General features: G+C 42.1%; 1 protein-coding gene across 8 annotated transcripts in view; it reads right to left on the reverse strand.

Annotated features, from left to right (window-relative positions):
• Positions 1 to 20000, reverse strand: part of PROX1 (prospero homeobox 1) — a 55604-nt gene that overhangs the window by 11074 nt on the left and 24530 nt on the right. The window contains exon 6 of one of the 8 annotated variants that reach the window (XM_043511759.1): positions 4352 to 4542. The exons of the other annotated variants lie outside the window; for them this stretch is intronic. Within the exon in view, the coding sequence (XP_043367694.1) occupies positions 4528 to 4542 (15 nt within the window). The 3' untranslated portion in view covers positions 4352 to 4527. Of the gene's footprint in view, positions 1 to 4351; positions 4543 to 20000 lie in introns of those variants that run through there. 8 annotated transcript variants of the gene reach the window in all.

Below are 20000 nucleotides of genomic sequence, written 5' to 3' on the forward strand. Positions count from 1 at the left end.
GCAGATGATTGCTAAACTGTTTCCTAGCAGACTAGCTTTTAGCATGTTCACAGGGGCCGTGGTAACAAAGCAGAGCATGAGGCTAAAGGCAGAAAAGATACCCTAGGAAAGGAGGCAAACAGTTGAAATACTTTACCGAGCATTCATTCACCCTTGTACGCACATGATTCCTCTAAACAAACTCTCCTATCCCTGATGTTTGTTAAGTAAATATTGATCAAGGAGACACATATCTCCTGACAGCCATGGCACAAGCTGGGGACTTTTACTGTAGGCAGAGTGGACTTAAATGGATAAACTCAGATGCTTCAGAATATCCACAGAGAGATTATTCAATTAAAAAAACCCCAAGAAGTGAGATATTAGATGATACCGCTTTCCCCTTCTAGGAGTACCATGGCTTGTTTCTCAGAAACACTGAACCTCTAGGTGAGAAAGAACCTGCTCCCAAACATTACTAAGCAAGGAGCAGTACAGCTTATGACACAGGCAACAAAATGTCTTGATACTTGTCTTTCTTACCAGCTGATACATGGATATGGATATTGCATGTAATGAGTAAGGAGTCCATCCCCACCACCCTCACCCAGTATGTGTACGTAGCTACCATGAAGACCAAGGGGCAGATCCTCAGCTGGCTTCAATAGAGCTGTGGCAATTTACGCTAGCTGAGGAGGCTCTGCCTTTAACGGATCTGTGCATGAAGGAGGAGAAACACAGTAAGACATCTTGGGCCAGGTTCTGCCACCCTTATTCAGGTCAAGTAATATCTTATTCCTTGAATAGTCCCATTCATCTCAGGAAGATACGGTACTTCTCCTCCTGCGTGAAGGTGGCAGAATCAGTCCCTGTTATGCACATGCATATGTGCTCCCCCAATGTAGATTTGTTGAACAAACAAAGGATTCTAGTTAGGTTTCAGAAAAATATTAGTAAAATCAACAGGAGATTAATGGCTTAGTTGTATATTAAATTTTCAATGACAGTTAATAGGAATCATTGTTTATTAAACTGCCAAAAACTGAACTAACATTAGAATTACTTATGTGCTTCTTAGATCAGATTTTTAAATCCTCTTCAGAGTTTAAGGCATGAAGCCTTTGACCTGTGCTGCGGGAGTCTTTAAAACTTTTTATCTGAAAATTAGAAAAAAAAGATCAGAGACTTTAAAACTTGTTCCCGTGTTTAGAAGTACCAAGCCCAATACAAGAGTTCTAATATTGTAACAGCTTCAGACAACTGCTAGGCTGCACCAAACGAATCTGAAGATTCTTCAGACAGGGACAGCTGGGCGATGCTTGAAACCTTTTCTCGTACTGTCTACGTCTAGTCTGTGTTAAACTTCAGGTCCATTTTTATGATTAGATTAGCCAGACTGTACCTAAAGATTTCGCCTGTGGTCTGACCAAAGTATTGTGCCAGTGTCTGGGTAGTGTGTCATATTACTAATGTTCCAAGAGTAAACACACTTGTAGGAAACAGCTATAGTTCAAGGCTACACTTAAAAAAATAAATGTTTCATCAGTCTTAGCAATGGAACAAATGGCAATAACACTCTGTATCATATTTTACAAAGCTTCAAAAGAACAATGTCCTGTTGAGTGAAATTCAGTAGCATTCTGTAAACATTAATTTAAGGAAATCAATAGGCTCTGTGAGCTAAAGGCATACTGCAAGATAAACTGGCTGGAGTGCTACTCTGTCAAACAGATTTTAGTTTTCTCGGGTAGATAAAGACGGTTTCAAAATGGGGTAACGTGTTGCAACCAAGGTTTGAAAACTATGTGACCTTCAACAGCCTGCTTGTTCCTACTACAAAGCTGGATAAACATACTTTAAAAATGATAAGATTGGGTCAGGATTGATTTTGCTTTCAAATTTTATATAAAGTAGAATTCTTGGTCTGTGTGTGTGTGGGGGGCTTTTTCTTTAAAGTCTAATTATGAGCAGAAATAAATAAGTGCAGCACAGACCCCTCAAGATGTCAGCCTGCCAGGAAGAGGTTAAATTATCCAGAAAGACAGCAACGGGTTGGGTTTTTTTCAGTAGCAGGACTTTACGGATTTAAAAAATATCTTTATTCATGTCGACCTGGTGGGCAACAAGTTGCTTTGCCAAATAGAAAAGCCAAAATCTTTAGTGGACTTGGGATCAGAGGTCTTCAGCTGGTGAAGGTTGCTCACGTTGCAGAGCTGCACCCCCCAAGGTCATGCTAATGGGAGGTAAACAGGTTAGAGGGGGTGAGCGGGAAGCTGGCTAACTTCTCGAGTTGGATGATCTATATAGTGGCAACAGTGAGGGATCCACAGGGAGCTTCTTAACCCAAAGAGAAGGTGTAAACAGTATCTATTAGACCCTCTCCAGGATTAAAATTCTGCCATCGAGGGAGTACTCTGAGTGTGTGTAGTTCCAAATGAAACAGCTTTTTAAGTGTGCACATACCAGTCAGCGCAAGCAAACGTATAGTAGCAAAAAAAGATGATTCAATGGAAATTACTCCTTTGAGGAAAAATATTCAAAAGGATGAACAATACACACAAGTGCCCACAGTGACGTAAGGTTAGTATCTGACTTAAATGAGATTCAGCGTAAAGGGTGTGATTTAGAGTCATAATCTACCCCCGTGCGGGGAGAAAAACACACAAAAAGAGAAGAGAGACTTGGGAAACTCCATGTAGGCCATTCCATAGGGCTCCTCAACCATCATCCCTCAGAGGAAGGGCATTTGTGGAGGCTGCCGAGCAAGCAAGCCACTAAATATGTACCAGTGTGCATTGGGAAATGGTACGGCACCCACAAGGGCATTTGCATGGAGGGCAAACCCTTCCCCGGCGCTCACCAGGCCACTGCTCCACTGCCATTGACTCCCCACCCATCACGTATGACATGGATGCTACTCACGTGGCCGAATCTGCCACCAAGTATGGTAATGGCCAGCCAATTCTTCCAAGCCCCTTGCAGTCAGAGATAAAGCCCGCACGTCCCACCCTTTGCAGGTGGCACCCCGGGTGCTTATTCATCCAGTGAAATTCTTGGACCAGATCTTACTGGGCTGCTGCCACCACTGCTTGTTATAGCAGACAAAGAGGCTTGCGTCGCTTGTACTATATGCTCACCCTATTCTCTCTCATTGCATTCTCACACTCTATGCTCTTTGGGACTGGAATGGGTTGTATGACTAATTGTTTTGTCTTTCTTATATGTGTGTGTACAGCACCTAGCACAATGGGCCCCACAATACAAATACAAAATAACTGGACTCCTCAGGCTCCTGAGGAAGAAGGTGCTGAATGAAAACGACGAGGCTCTCCTTGCTGCAGCATTTGGCCAGATTCCTTCCATTCCACTGCTCCCTCCAAGAGTGCCAGGTGGCAGGTTTGGCAGCCAAATCCTATGTCTCCGCTGTCTCCGCCATGCTGAGTTTCGGGCTCCCTACTCCTTTCCAAACCACTCGCCTGCAGCTCTATCTGGAATACCCCTGAGCCACTGCAAAGATGGTTTTTTTTTCTTTAAAGTCAATGTTTTTTCTTTAAAGTCAAAAGTTAATGCCGCCTTAGGTTGCATGAATTTTTAGGCAGGATGGAGGGGAGATTGTAGCTACCTCCACCAGCCCCTCCCTACTTGTGGATCCCTGGGGCTGAAGAGGGATCCTTAGTAGGACAAGCTGCATGGTACCATGGAGGCAGACCCTATCTTTCTGAATGGACTGGGGCAGATCTAGCCCCAGAGCACGCCCTCTGCAGTGCAGGGTACAAGAGCTGACCTCATACGGTTTGTAGCTGTAAAGTGTATATTTCTGTCACTACCAGGTGAATGCTGCTCAAAGCAGTGCTCCTTTGCTATCGGTTTTCTTGTTTTTCCAGAGTAGCTGGTGGAGTGCTTTGCCTTTGCCCTGACTCCTCCTACATTTTTCAAACCACCACCCTCTTTTTTGGAGGAAGTAGAACGGCTGCGTGGGCCCATCTTTGTGCTGTGAGTTGGCGTGGCAGCATACCAAGCAGGAGGCGTTGGCTTACACAGAGAATTTGGAGGCAGGTTTTGGAGTAAGTTGCTACACTTTTTGGCATGCAAGCTGGGGCAGCATATGGCCCAATGTTCTCAGTTTAAGTCTGACACTTAACATTATTTAACAGTTTCTGCATTAGGTGCTTTATAAGGTAAAGGAAATTAACAATTTTCAGCTAATTAGATCACTCAATTGGCTGAACATTCTGGACCCCTCTTAGGAAAAAAATAGGTTGGCTCAGGCCATGGAAAGGTTAATGCCACTTCCATTATCATTTATGAGGAGTGGGAGATATTTGGAAAGGGCATTTTTATTTTAAAAATACAAATGAATAATACTTAAATTATTGGGCACATCATTTCCCCCAGTCGTCTCCTTTTCTCAGATTAGGGTGGAGCTTGGCCCTAATCTCAGTCACTTCTTCATTGGAGGCGGCACGGGGTACCTCATGGCAGTCTGGAATCCACACTAGCATTGCCTTCAGTCTTTGAGTCTCACTCAAATTTGCGCCTGCAGGACTTTCAGTGTAAGTGTTTCTGTAGATCAGCAATGATAATAATTCATTCGCTTATCGAGATGTGAAAAGGGAGAGACTAGAACAGGGGTTCTCAAACTGTGGGTCAGGACCCCAAAGTGGGTGGCGATCCTGTTTTAATGGGGTTGCCAAGGCTGGCTTAGACTTGCTGGGGCCCAGGGCCGCATTGCCCGGGGCTGAAGCTGAAACCCTTGGGATTCAGCCTTGGGAGGCAGAGCTCAGGTTACAGGCCCCCTGGTTGGGGCTGAAGCCCTTAGGCTTCCCTCCCATGACCAGGGGCAGTGGGGCTTGGGCTTTGGTCCCTCCACCTTGGGCAGCAGGGCGTGGGTGGGCTCAGGCTTCAGTCCCCTCCCCCCGGGGTCGTGTAGTAATTTTTGATGTCAGAAGGGGATCACGATGCAATGAAGTTTGAGAATCCTTGGACTAGAATCCCAGTGTACGCTTCCTTCTAGCGCTGAGGGCACCTAGCTAGTAGTGGGAAATAGCCACAGCGATCCAGAAACGGTCCACAGTTGGGGGTGCTGTGTTCCTCTCCAGCTGGGAGACTCATTCGGGGCAAGTATCACAGTGATTTCAGTGTGGTCACCCTCCCCAGCACTGTGACCCTCACGCCAGCATCACAGGGGCTCCTGCAGTGTAGTGGTGCTGCAGGGGCAGAATTAATGCTGGAATGCTGATGCTAGTGATCAGTGCCCCAGCTGCTGTTACAGAGAAGCAAAGAGTTCTAGCCCCAAGTTTGTCAGGGTTTGAAAAAGAAAAATTATGGAAACATATGGTTTTTTTTTTAATTTTGTTGCTTACTGCTGCATTTGTATTCTTTCCTAACAAACTATCAATAAAACACAAAGCTGAACAAACCCTTTAACGCACGGCCCTAGAATCATTTTAAAATGCCTGGCTGAAGTTTGAAGGCTCAAACCCCTCTCCCACTTCCATGCAAAGGTGTTGAGGCATTAAACCTGGACCACAATGCTATTGGTAATCCTGATGCCTCCACCACAGCTTATAGCAGGGGAAAGAAAACCTTGCTCTCACAAGGAAGGGAAGGGACAGAGGGAGTGCTGAGATGTCTGATAACATCAGAGAAGCAAAAGTGGTGGTGCAGTGAAAATGGATACTGTGGAATACACTAGATTTAATCACTTACATTTAAATGAAGCTTTTTCACATAGAAGGGTCCAAAGTACTTTACAGACTCCACACAGGGATACAATACATAGCACACAGATACTAAACTGATATGTACATTTCACGTGCCATGGATGGATGGATAGAGCAGCTATTCTATCATGCAACATCCTTTCTATCTAGAAGGGATCTATTTGGACCCGATTCCCATTTAGCAATATGGAAAAGGCAGTGTAGTTCTGACCCCCACACTGGGAATCTTATCCCCTAGTTGAGAACTCATGAGACAGAGGAATACTTTACTCACCCCTACTCAAATGCAGTCATGCCATGGTGTAGTGCAAACATTTTAAACATAAAAAAATACTGAAGTTTCAAACAGAAAAAGAGGATCTTAATTTACAATTATTTTGATCTCTCACTTCTTAAAATATGCAAATTCCTTCCCTCTCCCCGCTCCTCCTGACCAACATTTCTAAAACATTTTACTTCCAGGTTATCAAGTTGCATTCTGGAGAATTTTTCCTTGGTTTTCCTGATGAGTTAGAAGTATGCGAATATAGGGATTTACAATGGATAGTTCTTTACCTACTGCATCATTAATAGCACTGTAATAATAAGGAAAAATCACTAACGAATTCCTATAGTTTAAGATGTTTTGGGGTTTAATATATGTTGGGGAGTAAAAGGAAAAAGTATATCCCTGGTTACTTTTACATGCACAAAGCTGTGTTAGCCTCCCCTTGAATGAGAAATAAAACCAATAAATGAAAGACTGTTCTGACTTACTGCCCCTTTAGCTCAGCCCCATTGTGACTAAACATGGTCTGCTTTCAGCAGCATCTCCTACAAGGCTGGGCAGTGTTACATACCATGCTGCCAAATTCTGACAGGAACTGGACACCTGTGCCCAGAAGAGTGAATATGAGGTTGAGGCTGAACACCCAAGTCGGGCTCCCTTACAGTAACTGCAGATAGGCTGCTCCATAGGGTTTCTGGGATAGCAGCAACACAGAAGTGTTTTATGCTGGGACAGAAAGGGCAGGTGACAGGGCCTGGATGCTGAAGAGCATGTGCCTCTTTCGCCAATAGCAGGCCCCTGCACAGATCTATTACCGTGCGTAGGGGAATTCAGCTGCAGGAGCTGGTGGATAGAATCGGAGTGCACAGGTAAGAGTGCTTTTGCAGCATGTGTAATAGGGACACCTCTTTGTAGTGTGTCACTACACACACTGTCACTACGCTGGCCAGTATTCGGCTTAGTAGATGGATCTTTAACACTGCAGTTACACATCAAATGTTTATATCCCTCCATTTACCGAGTGCATATGAAATGGCATAAAACCCTAATATAAGCACTCCTGGCAGTTCTGCCCGGAAAAATGAGAAAATATTTGTAATCTGTTTTTCCTTTGGTCTATCTAGGAATTAAGTCCCAGGCCCTGAAATGCCCCTTTTTTGTCTTAGTATGTGGGGTTTGGGGGCAGGTGATCTTTATCAGCTGGGCAGGGGAATGTCTGGAGTGGAAGGAAAACGTGCCTGTGTCCTTGCTCAGAAAACGGGTGGGGGCCATGCCTGGGTATGGGGAGTGAAGCAGAGTTTCACCTCGCCACGACACCATTGAACAGTTGGGAACGGGGGATGAGGGGGAGAAGGGGAGGAAGCTGATTGGCTCCAGTGAACCCATGTGTTTAAGCATTCCTGGGCACCCAGCAGCCATGCTTGCTGCGGAAAGCTGCCCCAGCCACTCTGCCCTGTAGGTGGTGCAGTTGTCCAAGCTGGGTTTCTGTAGGTCTGCTGTAGGTCTAAGATATTTGGGGTCAGAAAGGAATATTTTCTTGCTGGGCAAGACTGGCAGGGTGTTGGTGGCTTTTTCCACCTTCCTCACAGCACCCTGGAGAGCTGGTGGGGGGGAAAGACAAGGGAGCGACACTTCAAAATAAATAAATAAAAGAGGCTGGGAGTAATGAATGTTATTGCAACTTGTGGCTGGTGCCCAATGCAGATAAGAAGCTTCAAGGAGACAGCTCCTCAGGTAAATGCAACCACATGGCCCAGGGATTGGTGAATCTGTGAGGCGAGAGGAGGCCTGAAGTCTTCACAGACTGAGGCTTCCCCTCGTCTGTCCCCTCATTGCTCCTTGCAGGAGGAAGGCGATGGGATTCTGCATTGGCCTGAATGGGGAACTGACTAGCAAGTGTTTGGCTAAGAGAACCAGCCCATATTGCTTGGTTCCATGGCCTGAGGCCACTCAATGCCTCCCCACCAAGGCCCAATTGATGGCTGCTAGTTAAAAGCCTCTCCTTTAATATTAAAGTTAATAAAGTTGTGGCCTGCTGCTTTAAATCCATTCACGTGTCTAAGTCATCATTCTCCTGCAAGTCCTGATCAATGCAGCAGTCTGTCTGCTTGGCAATGCATACTGCTTTGGTCCTCTGCTCTATATGCTGGCTCCCTATTAAATACAGAATTGAGTTCAAGATCAAACTCCTCCACTGGTCTGGCCTTAGCTACCTGAGAGACCATCACGACAGCTCTGTTACATTGGGACCTTTTAAATATCACCCCTAGGGGAGGCTCATGAGTTCAGGAGGTGGAACTTTAAAATAAGCTGATCCTCACCAAGGGAATGGACTCCCCCAGGAGCTAAGAATGACCATGTACCTCTCCTTGTTCAGAAGGAAATGGAAAACTTATCTGTTTAACTTTGCTTTTGCTCAGTAAGCTCTTCCAATAGTGCCTTTCTCTCTCTCTCTCTCTCTCTCTCTCTCTCACACACACATGCTAATTGAGCTAGTCCTCGTACAAGCTGGCAAGGAAGAGAGAGAGAGATTGTTCTTCCTCTTAATAAATACTTGGCAGGTGCTCAGGTTCTATAGCGATGGGGCCCATGTAAGCACCTAGATAGAGCTGATTCTCCAGCTGCAGTGATAGCCTTAGTGTTGTTTTTCTTAATCTTGTAGGGAAATGTTGCCACTTTAATATTATATCAACATACTATGGTTTCATTTTTATAGGCTGTATTATATCTTGTACTGGCACATGGTATGGGCCTTTCATGGACATCATTGATAATGGTTTTGCCCAGCAATCACCTCCTCATGGACTCATAATGGGCGGGGACCCATAGACCTATAACTAGAGGGAATTGTGTCCATACAGGGTATTGCTTGAAATAATGATGCTATGATGATCTCACGCTATGATGACATAAGAATGGAGTCACAATAAACTTGCAACGCTGTTGCTTTACCATCTCAATCATGCCTGGCATGTGCTTTGTAACAGGGCAGGGGGCACAGAGGACAGATGTGTCAGAGGGAGGTGTTGACATCGTTTATGATGATGCAGAGTCACGCTCATGGTTTTCAAAAGTTATATAAATTAGCTGTGCTGAATGATTAGTTGCTATTTCCCAAATGCACCACAGTGCCATTTCACAAAATAGTGATGATGCTGTTAAATACTCAACACACTTAGGGATAACAGTTCAAAGACCTACAGGGGAGGAGCATGCATTAAAATCAAAGAGAGTCATACAGTTATAACAAGGGCCCTACCAAATTCATGGATTTTGGTCAATTTCACCACCATAGGATTTTAAAGATTGTAAATTTCATGATTTCAGCTATTTAAATCTGAAATTTCATGGTGTTGTAATTGTAGGGATCCTGTTCCACAAAGGAGTTGTGGGGGGGTCGCAAGGTTATTGTAGGGGAGGTTGCAGTACGGCTACCCTGACTTCTGCACTGCTGCCTTCAGAGCTGGGCAGCTGGAGAGTGGCGGCTGCTGGCTGAGAGCCTAGCTGGGAAGGCAGCGCCACTGCCAGCAGCATCACAGAAGGATGGATGGTCTGGTATGGTATTGCCACCCTTACTTCTGTACTGCTCGTGGTGAGGCGCTGCCTTCAGAGCTGGGCACCTGGCCAACAGCCGCCGCTCTCCAGCTGCCCAGCTCTGAAGCAGCACAGAAATAAGGATAGCATGGTAGGGTATTGCCACCCTTACTTCTGTGCTGCTCGTGGTGAGGCGCTGCCTTCAGAGCTGGGCACCTGGCCAAAAGCCACCAAGCTCTGAAGGCAGTGCAGAAGTAAGGGTGACTCCCTAAAATAACCTTGCAACCTCCCCGCAACTCCCTTTTGGGTCAAGACCCCCAAAAACACTGGTCTCCCCTGTTAAATCTGTATAGTATATGGGAAAAGCACACAAAAGACCAGATTTCATGGGGGAGACCAGATTTCACGGTCCATGACGCATTTTTCATGGCTGTGAATTTGGTAGGACCCTAGGTATAACCGCATGCAACTCAGTGAAAATGTATCAGCTGTGTGAGTCTCTCGCTGTGTGTATGCAGGGGAGTGTTAACATACATTACAGATAAAGAGCGAGAGACTCCAAAGCTAGGTCTATATTTAATTTTTAGTCTTCTAAAACTGTAAAAAAAAGAGTTCTATAAATTAATATTTGTTTAAAAACTGAAAACTTCATCTGAGTTTACACTAATATTACATAAGGCCGGATTCTCAGCTGGCATCGATCAATATAGCTCCATTGACTTTTGCAGCCAATTTACACCAGCTGAAGATCTCACCCCAAGTTTAAATATGATGTGAGTGAGTTAAACCCAGGAAAATGAATGGTAATAACTGAGTAGCTAATCCACCTGCTTAAAAGCAGTACTATCCACTCTGTTATGTGATTTGTGTAGAACAGCTCCGATAAAGTTTCGAGGAGAAAATGGTTGCCTTGGTTTTTATAATCATGAAGTACAGAACATGCAAAATTCTTTAATATGAAGCTGTGGTAAGAATACACTTTGCATTTAGGAATCCTCCATCAGTTAGACAGTGATTGCAAGAATAGCTCCCTGTTCACAATTCAACACTACTTTCCAAAAAGTTTTGAATGAAACATAGTTAACATGTAATGTAAAAAGACTGGAGAAAAATTGTATGACATAACCATTACCTGATACCAATAGTAGGAACATACATCTAGACCTAACACACAATTAACTGGTTCCTCCCCGTAACTGCAAGTTTGAAATGTTCCTAGTCTACTTATTTGCAGGAATGAATGAAAAGTCATAAAGGTTGTGAGGGATCAGTTTGGGCTAAAAGGGATTACAAACTAGGATGATCTGGGAGAAATGAGGACATATAGACTTTAGTTTCACCTAGGAAAATGGAAAACAGGGAAGAACTAGGAAGATGAATAAAGGCTCATCATAGACACAAAAGAACAGAGCAAAAAAAGAAGCCTGTTTTTGGGCATTCTTGTCTGGCAAGGAGGCAGGCAGTAAGGCTAATGAAGCATTTGCGATATGGGACGTATGCCAGCGTAACAAAGAAGATGTGCATCAGCTCTGCAGATGTGCCAAAGCCCCCAGAGCAAAATAATGACATAATCACCATCAGTGTCACAGACCAGACTGTACACAAGGTGACATGGGAGAGAATAAATAAGAGTCTTTAGAGGCCTGTAGTACACACAGAGGAAGAAATAGTCGTTCCTCACTACTGCCACCACCCCAAGAGAGTTGAGTGATGTGGGGTATAATGTGTTTAGCTACCAAAAGAAATCTTGAATTGTGCAAGGCTAAAGCACTATAAATTGGAGCTTTTCTCAGTCTCCAGTTGACGTTTCAATTCCCCCTACCCCTTGTTGAATGCAAAATGAAATGGCAGTAGGATTCTGAAGAGTTTGCCAATTTTGGGAGGGGGGAGGAAGAGAAGGAAAGGACAAAAAGAAGGGGGTATCAGTAAATAATTGTAAAAAACATAGAGCTGGAACTATCTCTGGCTTTCCCCCAAAATAATATTACAAACTCAAACAAGGAGAGGTATATATTTGGTTCATCACCCTCCATGAACGAAGCTAGAAAAGCAAAAGCCCAATATTTTGCACATTAAAACACAAGATTATTATTTTATTGATCAGGAATAAAACAGTGCTTAGGGCAATTCAGTACTTAACATGATATTGCAGTGGGGAGTAATCTGAAAAGCTTCAAGTAGCCTTAAAACACCTAACAGCTCTTTCTGCATAAGGTAGGTGCTTGTCTTGGTACAGATGTCTGGTTGTGTGGGTGGTTTTTTTTAAACATTACTTTTGTCAATTTTTAAAGGGAACATCTGTTTGAGAAAGTGAAACAACACTGGGAAGCAATCTACGGACCCAATCTGGCAAACAATTATCAACAAGAGTAGCTTTACTCAAAGAAGAAAGGGTCTTCTCATATGCGTAAAGCTCTTAAAGTGCAGGACTGCTTGCAGGATCAGCCCCTATCAGAGTAGCAAAGAACAAAGAACTGGCTTCACCAGTGGCCCTTTTCATCGCTTCTAATGAAAGATTCATAAGAATAACTTTAATTTTTTATGACTGTTTTTGCATTACTGTATTAGCTGTGTGTACCTCATATGCAGTTTTTTCTTAAATACAGAAAACCTGTTGCAAACTGCATTGCACAACTTAATCAGTATGATAACTGATTTTGGTTGCTTTGCAGATCTCCTTAACATGAAGGAAGTGCCATGGAGCCCAGAAAATATTTTGATGAGGTTATTCTTTAACTCATATAGTTATATCTATGAAGAGCATCGATACTATTTTTGTAAATTAAAAACCTCCCTAATTTGCTAGTGAAACTGTTCAACAGAAGAATGATTGTATGTGTCTTTTTTGGCTTCACCCTATTAAATGGAACAGTAATGTAACAATTGTTAATAAACAGCTTTAATTTGACTGTATTTCTCGCATATCTGCTAACTGCACCATATCTTTGTTTAGCATATCAATAGGGAAAACAAGGAGGCATGTATGTAGTTTAATAATTATGCCACAGAGAATTCTAATTTAATCACAGAAGGTGCAACAATATTAATAATCTGTTAAGAAAACTCCAGCTTCTTTGCACTTTGAAGTTATTGGCATTGTAATAGGTTTTTTGTTTTTTTAAATGGAGAAGTGTTTGTTTCTGTTGGCACTTACACCAATGTTTTCTTTTATGGATATTCCATTAAGCATCCTTCTCCCCTCTCAAAAATCAATGCTTGTTTTGGGTTGGGGAGGAGGAAATTGATCAAAGCTGATATGGAGAGAAAATTTTTCAGGTATTGACCAAAATTTCCCCGGAATTGTTTGATGGTAATTTTTTAATCTTCCATTCAAAGAAAAAATAAGAGGGTCTGAAGAAGTTTTTAATTAGCTAAATAGCTGTGTAATCTAGATGAAATAAACATACTAGTTTGAAAAGATTGTTAGAACTTTTTCAGCCATTTAATCCATAGATGGCTGAATACAATATGTTCCACAGAAAGATACAACCATCACCAGCAGCTGTTAGAAGAGAGCTTGCTCTCTGCTCCTATTGATAACCCTTTGTGGAATGAAGAAAAAGAGCTGAGGGAAGGAGAACTGAATGTCAGACAATAGACATCGCTACACACGCTGTCTCTGAACTTTCCTCATCTCTGAAGGACAATTAATTATGAAGGCCTTTGGGGTAGGTCGGAGCAAGGGAAAACCTACTGCTGGCCCAGCACTCCAGCCGCTATCTCTGTGTTTGTTAAATGGTTGTGCCTGTTGGGGAACCAGAGTAGCAGCCACCAAAATAGCCAATAGATCATTTAGGAAAAAAAGAGCAAAAGATTTTTTTTTTAAATGTGTGGCTGTCCTTGTATAATTCTATTCTCACTGTGAAATCATCCATACACAAAACACAAGGACAATTTCTTTTTTTTAGAAGAGCCACAGGGTAGGTTACAGTCAGAAACGGCCGCTCAGTGGTGTGTTAAAAAGGATGGTCTTTTCACCAAATCATTTCACAGAGGCAAAACAGACAAACACAAAGAGTTGAAACTTTTTCTGCTACATTAAATAGAGTAACTGATAAGGTCAGACATATGATACCTAAAGACATGAATCTGTGAACTCTTGAAGTCAAAGGACTTCTCTGTGCAAAGGAACAATCTTTCAAAGGAAATAGATCATAGAACTCCACTGAATCCCCTTTAAACTTTATGAAGCAGGAGGAGAAAAAGCTCTAAGTAGGGAAGCTTGACAGAAGAGCCTTGAACTATTTTCTGAAGGAAAGATGAGACCCTCCCTAGGCTGTCACAAAACATCTTTTTTTTTCTAAAGGCTCTTCTGAACTTTGATATGTGCCAAGACACCGCTATTGAAAGCTGTATAATTATGTGCTATAGCCACTGTAGAAAATGCTTTGTTCATCTCAACAAAGAACAATAAGCAAAGTAAAGTGACATTACACTGTATCTTTTTCTTTAAGAATGTTGAGAAAGGTCATGGTATGTTATAACTAATAAAGCTGTTGAGTAAGGAGGTTTAAAGTTGATCTTGCTGTGCTTAAATGTAACCTAATGACAAAAAGGCAGAGGGAGCTAAAATGTAATGACATTTAAAAAAAAACAGATAAAAAAAAATCCATGGGCCAGCCTCATTATACCAATGAATATCTTGATCCTAAAGGAGATAAATATAAAAATGAAGTATAGTTGTGAGATAGAGTTTTCGTCTCCAAGCTTGGTGATTTCTCTCTTCAAGTTTCCCTTCAAGTTGTAGTTTTCAATTCCACTCAACAAGAAGCGGATTAACAAGTCTGCACATTTTGTAAGTACATGAATTTTGTCACTTAATTTACAAATAAATTTAATCTCCTGTGAAAGTGGCAAGGGAAATAGAATTCTTTCACAAAAGTGTCTCCTCAAGCAGTTTTCTTCTTTTTAAACAAAAAAGCCCTGGGATGTCAATGACAACAATTAAGAGACCAGTATGTCTAATGAAATTTCTCTTTTTGTGAGGGGAGGGGGGTCTCTCTCTAAATACGTGTGCTCCAATTTTCCTTGAAAGAAATGATGTCAATATTAAAACTTTCCTACAATGCTTGTTATTCACAAACTGCAAAATAAGTTTTCTATTCTCTTGTTGCATATCATAAAGAATAAGTCCTCTGCCTTTTTCTTTTGAGAAATGTCCTGGTATGCTATAACTGCTGAGTAAGGAGGTTTAAAGTTGAATAGAAAGCCGGGAAGAGTAATATGTAAAGAAGACTGTTGTCACTTGCTTCTGGTAACACATTAGAAATGTACAGGTTGCCTCTGTGCAGCATCTCAAATAGATGAAGGGGCAAGCTAGAAGTTTGCAAATTTCAGGGCCTGATTTCCACTTATACTAGGGCCACTTTACATTGCCCTAATTGTGTACAGGAGCCTTAAAGGGGATATAAATCTTGCTTTAAAGCCCTTACAAGATTGCAAAAACACTGTAAAATTACCTTAGTGTAAATGAGAATCAGACATTAAGGGTTTAATTGTCCCTTTGATGCACATCAGTTGAGGTCAAGAAGAGTCATGCTCATGCAGGTAGGAAAGAATATGGACTTCTAAAATGAGAATGTTAGTATCCAGGAGTTTCAAAAATTACTATTTATTTAGGGTGCCCATTTGGAGATGCTTTAAATAGGCCTGATGGTCAGAGTATGGGTAGGACAGCACTTTTGGAAAATCAGGGCCCTTTAAGGTATTTCCAGTTGAGCACCCAAAAATCGCTAGTCGCTTTGGAAAATTTGGGCCACTGGCATTTCTCTGAATTGTTCTTCTGATGCTTATGTAACCCACACACCTTCTGGGTGTGGTGTTCTGTCCCATCTAGTGGCACCAAGACCACTTAGAGAGAGAGAGAGAGAGAGAGATCAAATGAGTCTGCTCGACAGCCTTAGTTAACAGCCAGTTGGCTTTTAACTCATGTGGTAGTGGATCATGCTCTGAACTCCAGAGCGCCCCAGTTCGATCCCGCCCACCGGGGTCTGTTGATGTTACACTTAGATATGTGTTTTCTTATTTTGTTTGTAAACAAACAAAAACAAACTCCCATTGATTTCACTGGGTATGTCTGTACTGCAATAAAACACCCACGACTGGCCCAGGTCAGCTGACTCAAACTCGTATGGCTCAGGCTGTCGGGCTATAAAATCTCAGAGTACATGTCTGGGCTTGAGCTGGAACCCAGGCTCTGGGACCCCATGAGTAGGGAGGGTCCTTGAGTCCAAGCATCTACACTGAAATTTTATAGCCCTGCAGCCCATGCCCTGCAAGCCTGAGTCAGCTGACCCAGGCCAATTGCAGATGTTTTATTGCAGCATATACATACCCAATGGGATTAATGTACAGTGTCAGCAGTTAAGCAAGTGTGTCTTTGCAACATCAGGGTATTCATTAGGTTCTCCCCGACTTCATACCATTTTTACACATAAAATAAAGTGAACCTCTTAACAAGCTTTTTCAGTTTCTAAACAGACCATTGTACTTTGCAGACTCCTACATATAAATACACCATAACCAATGCTGTGCAAAAAAGGCATTTGTCACTTCATCTTTCATTGTAGCCGTATTATATATAGTTTATTCACAAAAATAATGCAACTTAGCAGAAGTTTCACCATTATGATCAACTTGCATATGTACCTCTGCAAGACTAGGTGAATTGCTGTGAAACAACATGCAAGCAGAGCTCAGAGAAACAGTTTACAACAGCTCACTTTGGTGTTTATTTGCTTGCTACACACAGGATGTCTTAGAAAAGGTAAGATGTAGGTGGAAGGGCAACAACCAGAATACCTAATGTTAGGGGAGAGGTCTCTCCGGGTATGTCTCCATTGCAGTGTAAGCCTGTGATTAATCCCAGGCTCAAACCTACCCCATCCCTTGTATCTACATTGCAACTGCACTAACCCTGAGCTTGGACCCAGAGTCCCAGGACTCTGCAAGGCTGGAGGGTCCAAGGTCGAGGTAAGCCAGGACCCAGGGTCTGAGCCCTACTGCTTTGCAGTGTAGACTTGGGTCCTGGGAGTCAGCCGGAAGCATCCCACCGTTCCATGGGACAATTTTGCTAGTCCTCTCTATCCCAAAATCTGTAATCCACTCTACTGAAAGCTGAAGCAACCCCTCTTTGCAAACAGTAGTGGCTCAGGTCCGCATTAACCCATTCTCTTCTGATCACCAATCTGCAAGTATCCTATCAGAGAGCTTCCAGGGTTTGCAATAGAGACCGAACCAATCAAGCGATCTGCAAAGCAAGCTGCTTCCTGGTAACATGCAGGGTGGGCAGTACAGTTCTCCCACAATGCACGACTGTCCTACGGCTACAGCGGCTACATTTTTGGGGGACGAGGGTGCTAGGAACTCTGGGATATAGTTACTTTGACTTGGGTCTGTGTACTTCAGTATGGTCACCAATACTTTCAAGCATGGGATAAAAAAAGTCATAAAATAGGGTTAAATACAATGTAGATGCCCAGGGTTCCCTAATATGGGTCAGCTGACTTGAGTCCCACTAAACCCAAGCTTACTTTTCAGTGTAGACATAACCTGAAATTTCAGAACTGAGAATGGGTCAGTCTCAGCCTCCTGAAGGGAGGTGAGAATGCAGAGTCCTGGGGAGACAATAATCCCTTTAATATATGAGAAAAATATAAAAAAAAGGAAAATTATACAAGTGAACAGGAATGAAGGAGGAGCGAGAGCCATGGAGGAGCTGAAATCCAGTTGTCATCTGAAGGCCAACATTCTTTGCCTATTTTAAACCAAGTTGTGTTTCAACTTTTTGCCACTTTTACAACAATGGCTTGGTAATCTCCCTTGCCTGCCAGTGTCCCACTATGGTTGTAACAATGATCTCTGGTGATCTTACAGGTATGGATTTTGAAGGGGAGTTAGGATAAAGTTCCTTTTTTAAAAAAAAGGTGGAATGGAATCTATATGGGGAACTGTACATGAATCTTAGTTATTGTATTCAGCAGTCAGATATCATAGTGCTGGGCTCCCTAGAAATACCATAGATATGGAGTGGCTCAGCAAGCTGTCATCTCTTTCTGACCTTCTGCTCCATCTACACTGTGATATATACGTTATGGTTTAGGGAAGAAGGATGAACGGTTTTTCATTTGTTAAAAAAAAAAACTGCCCCAGGCAAATATGAGTGTTTCCCACTTTTACTGAAGAAATCACATTTGCCATTTTTCTATCAGTCTGAATTTCCCTGAACAGCTATACTTACTGCATGTTCTGTTTCAATTGACCTTACAGGACAAAACAAATACAGAAACAAATCCATTCAACATTAAAAAAAAAAAAAGTAAGTCATTGTATCCTGCTGGAGGTGTTGTATCTATCTCTGGCGCTGAGCCACAAGGCTACAATGGCAAAGCTAAAATGATAAGACGTGTAGCTTGTTAAGCATCTTATTTGACTTTGCTAAAAGCTGACACTTCCAATGCACTATGAAGGGAACACAGTATCAGAGTTTCCTGAGCAAATTTGTGGCACAGTCTGGGATGAAGAACCAAATTCACCTAGTTTTATCACTTTTTCCCCAGTCTGGGTGTGTTAAAGTGTCTGCTGGCAAGTGAAACTCACACATAAAGGATCAGGGGTTAGGAAATGCAATATAGGTGATTTAAGAAGAGCATACTATCAGACTTTAATCATATCAGAAGATCAGGAAAGCATCACTGAAAGATGAGGAAGGAACTTTGATTATGTTAAATATGGCAAATGCTCAGTTTGCTAAATCCCTTTGGATCAAATTTCAGCATTACAGTACTTGTCATTTTTGCTCTCCAGCTAATGGGGGTGTGACTTGGCACTTATAAGGTAAGGTTATAAGACTACATTGAAGATTGCACCATGCAGTTTAATGATCAGCTCATTTTTGGGTCTTCAGTGTGTGACAAACTCTAAGTCAAGAAATAAGGTTCTAGGAAATTCGTATTAGAACAGATAGATGAAGGGTCTTTTCCTACATGCTTGGGGAAAGGAGCATTTGAAGAGGCTCTTAGTTGTCTCCTATCTTAATTACTAGATCCCTTTTCAGAGATCTAATCTTTAGAAGATGAGAGTTCAATCATTGGATGTGCATATAAAAAATTACCTCTGTATTACATGCATTCTCAGGATTTGAGAATTTCCCTTTGGTTTATATATGCTCTATATTTTTCAAAAAAAGTTAGCTGTATCCATTAAAACTACTACTTTAAACTAACTTTGTGACTAAAACATTGTAAAGTATTAATAAACTCCTTAGGCCTTAAGTATAAACAAAACTATTGTAAAACAATGCAACCCGATTCAGTCTTCATGTGTTCAGTAATCCAAAATACGGTTGACAATAAAAGGTAGGGGAAACTAAACTAGCATTGGAAAATAAACATTAAAAAAAGTTAGTGACACTTCATCTCACTGTTCCCTTATGTTTCTCCCATCTCTGTTGTATCTTGTTATGTACTTAGATTAACACTTAGGGGCAGGGACTCCCCTTTTTTATATGTATGACAGTGAGCTAGGGGGCCTTGATTCCTAACTAGGGCTTCTAGGTGCTAACTCGATACAAATAATAAGTCTGGATATGATTCCCATACGTAACCACTGGTAAATCTTTCAAGGAACACCCTCCTCTCTCCTCTTTCTTCATCCTTCTTTACCATGTAAACTTTCTCCTCGAAAACTCTGCACACGCAATGGATCAGGAAAACCTCAGAAAACCTTTGGTTAAAGACCTCTTCAAGTTACTTACAGATGCGGCGCTTAGATACTGTAGCAGTGGGTGGTATAGAAAATGCCCAAGAGAGATTTTGGACCAATGACTACTCCTTTTGCCAACAAAAGTCCCTTTGACTATGGCACATGGCCCCTTGTGTTATGTGGTACCAAGCAAAAGGTACAGGCAAAAATCAATGCACTGCCATTATACTTCATCACCAGACCCGACCCTCCCGCACTCTTCTTGAGCTCATCATTACATCTGACTAGCTGAACAATGCAAAATGCCACCATCAGCACTGAGAAACATGCTACAGTGGCATCGCAGAGGGTCAGCATGTTAATGATAACAATAGGCTGCTGAGCCACCAGGTTGGCATGTAAACAAGAATCTTATTCAAAGCCACAAGCCCATTAGAACAATAAATGGATACCAATTTCTTGTAATAATCATTTTACACTGTAATTTTAAAAACAAACAACAATAACAAATAAATGCAGGCCACTTCTATAAATCAAAGAAGGGGACACAGAGACCTTTTACGAGTTTGATCAGACTGTTATGTAGCTTTCAAAGCAGGAAGTGATGACTTCTTTCTTTAAAGTTTTCCTAAAGGAAACTTCAAAAGTTGTAGCAGAGAAACTTATCAGAATAGCGAAAGTTTTATCTTTTGGCAAGTCTTGGCTAGACTTATGGATTCAGCTAACACAGCTAAACAGATTCATTAGCTTCATTCACAGATGTGACGCTGTACAGATTTGACAGATCGCCAAGA

Source organism: Dermochelys coriacea, chromosome 3 (genome assembly GCF_009764565.3).
Source record: "Dermochelys coriacea isolate rDerCor1 chromosome 3, rDerCor1.pri.v4, whole genome shotgun sequence".
In the NCBI taxonomy this organism is placed as follows: Eukaryota; Metazoa; Chordata; order Testudines; family Dermochelyidae; genus Dermochelys; species Dermochelys coriacea.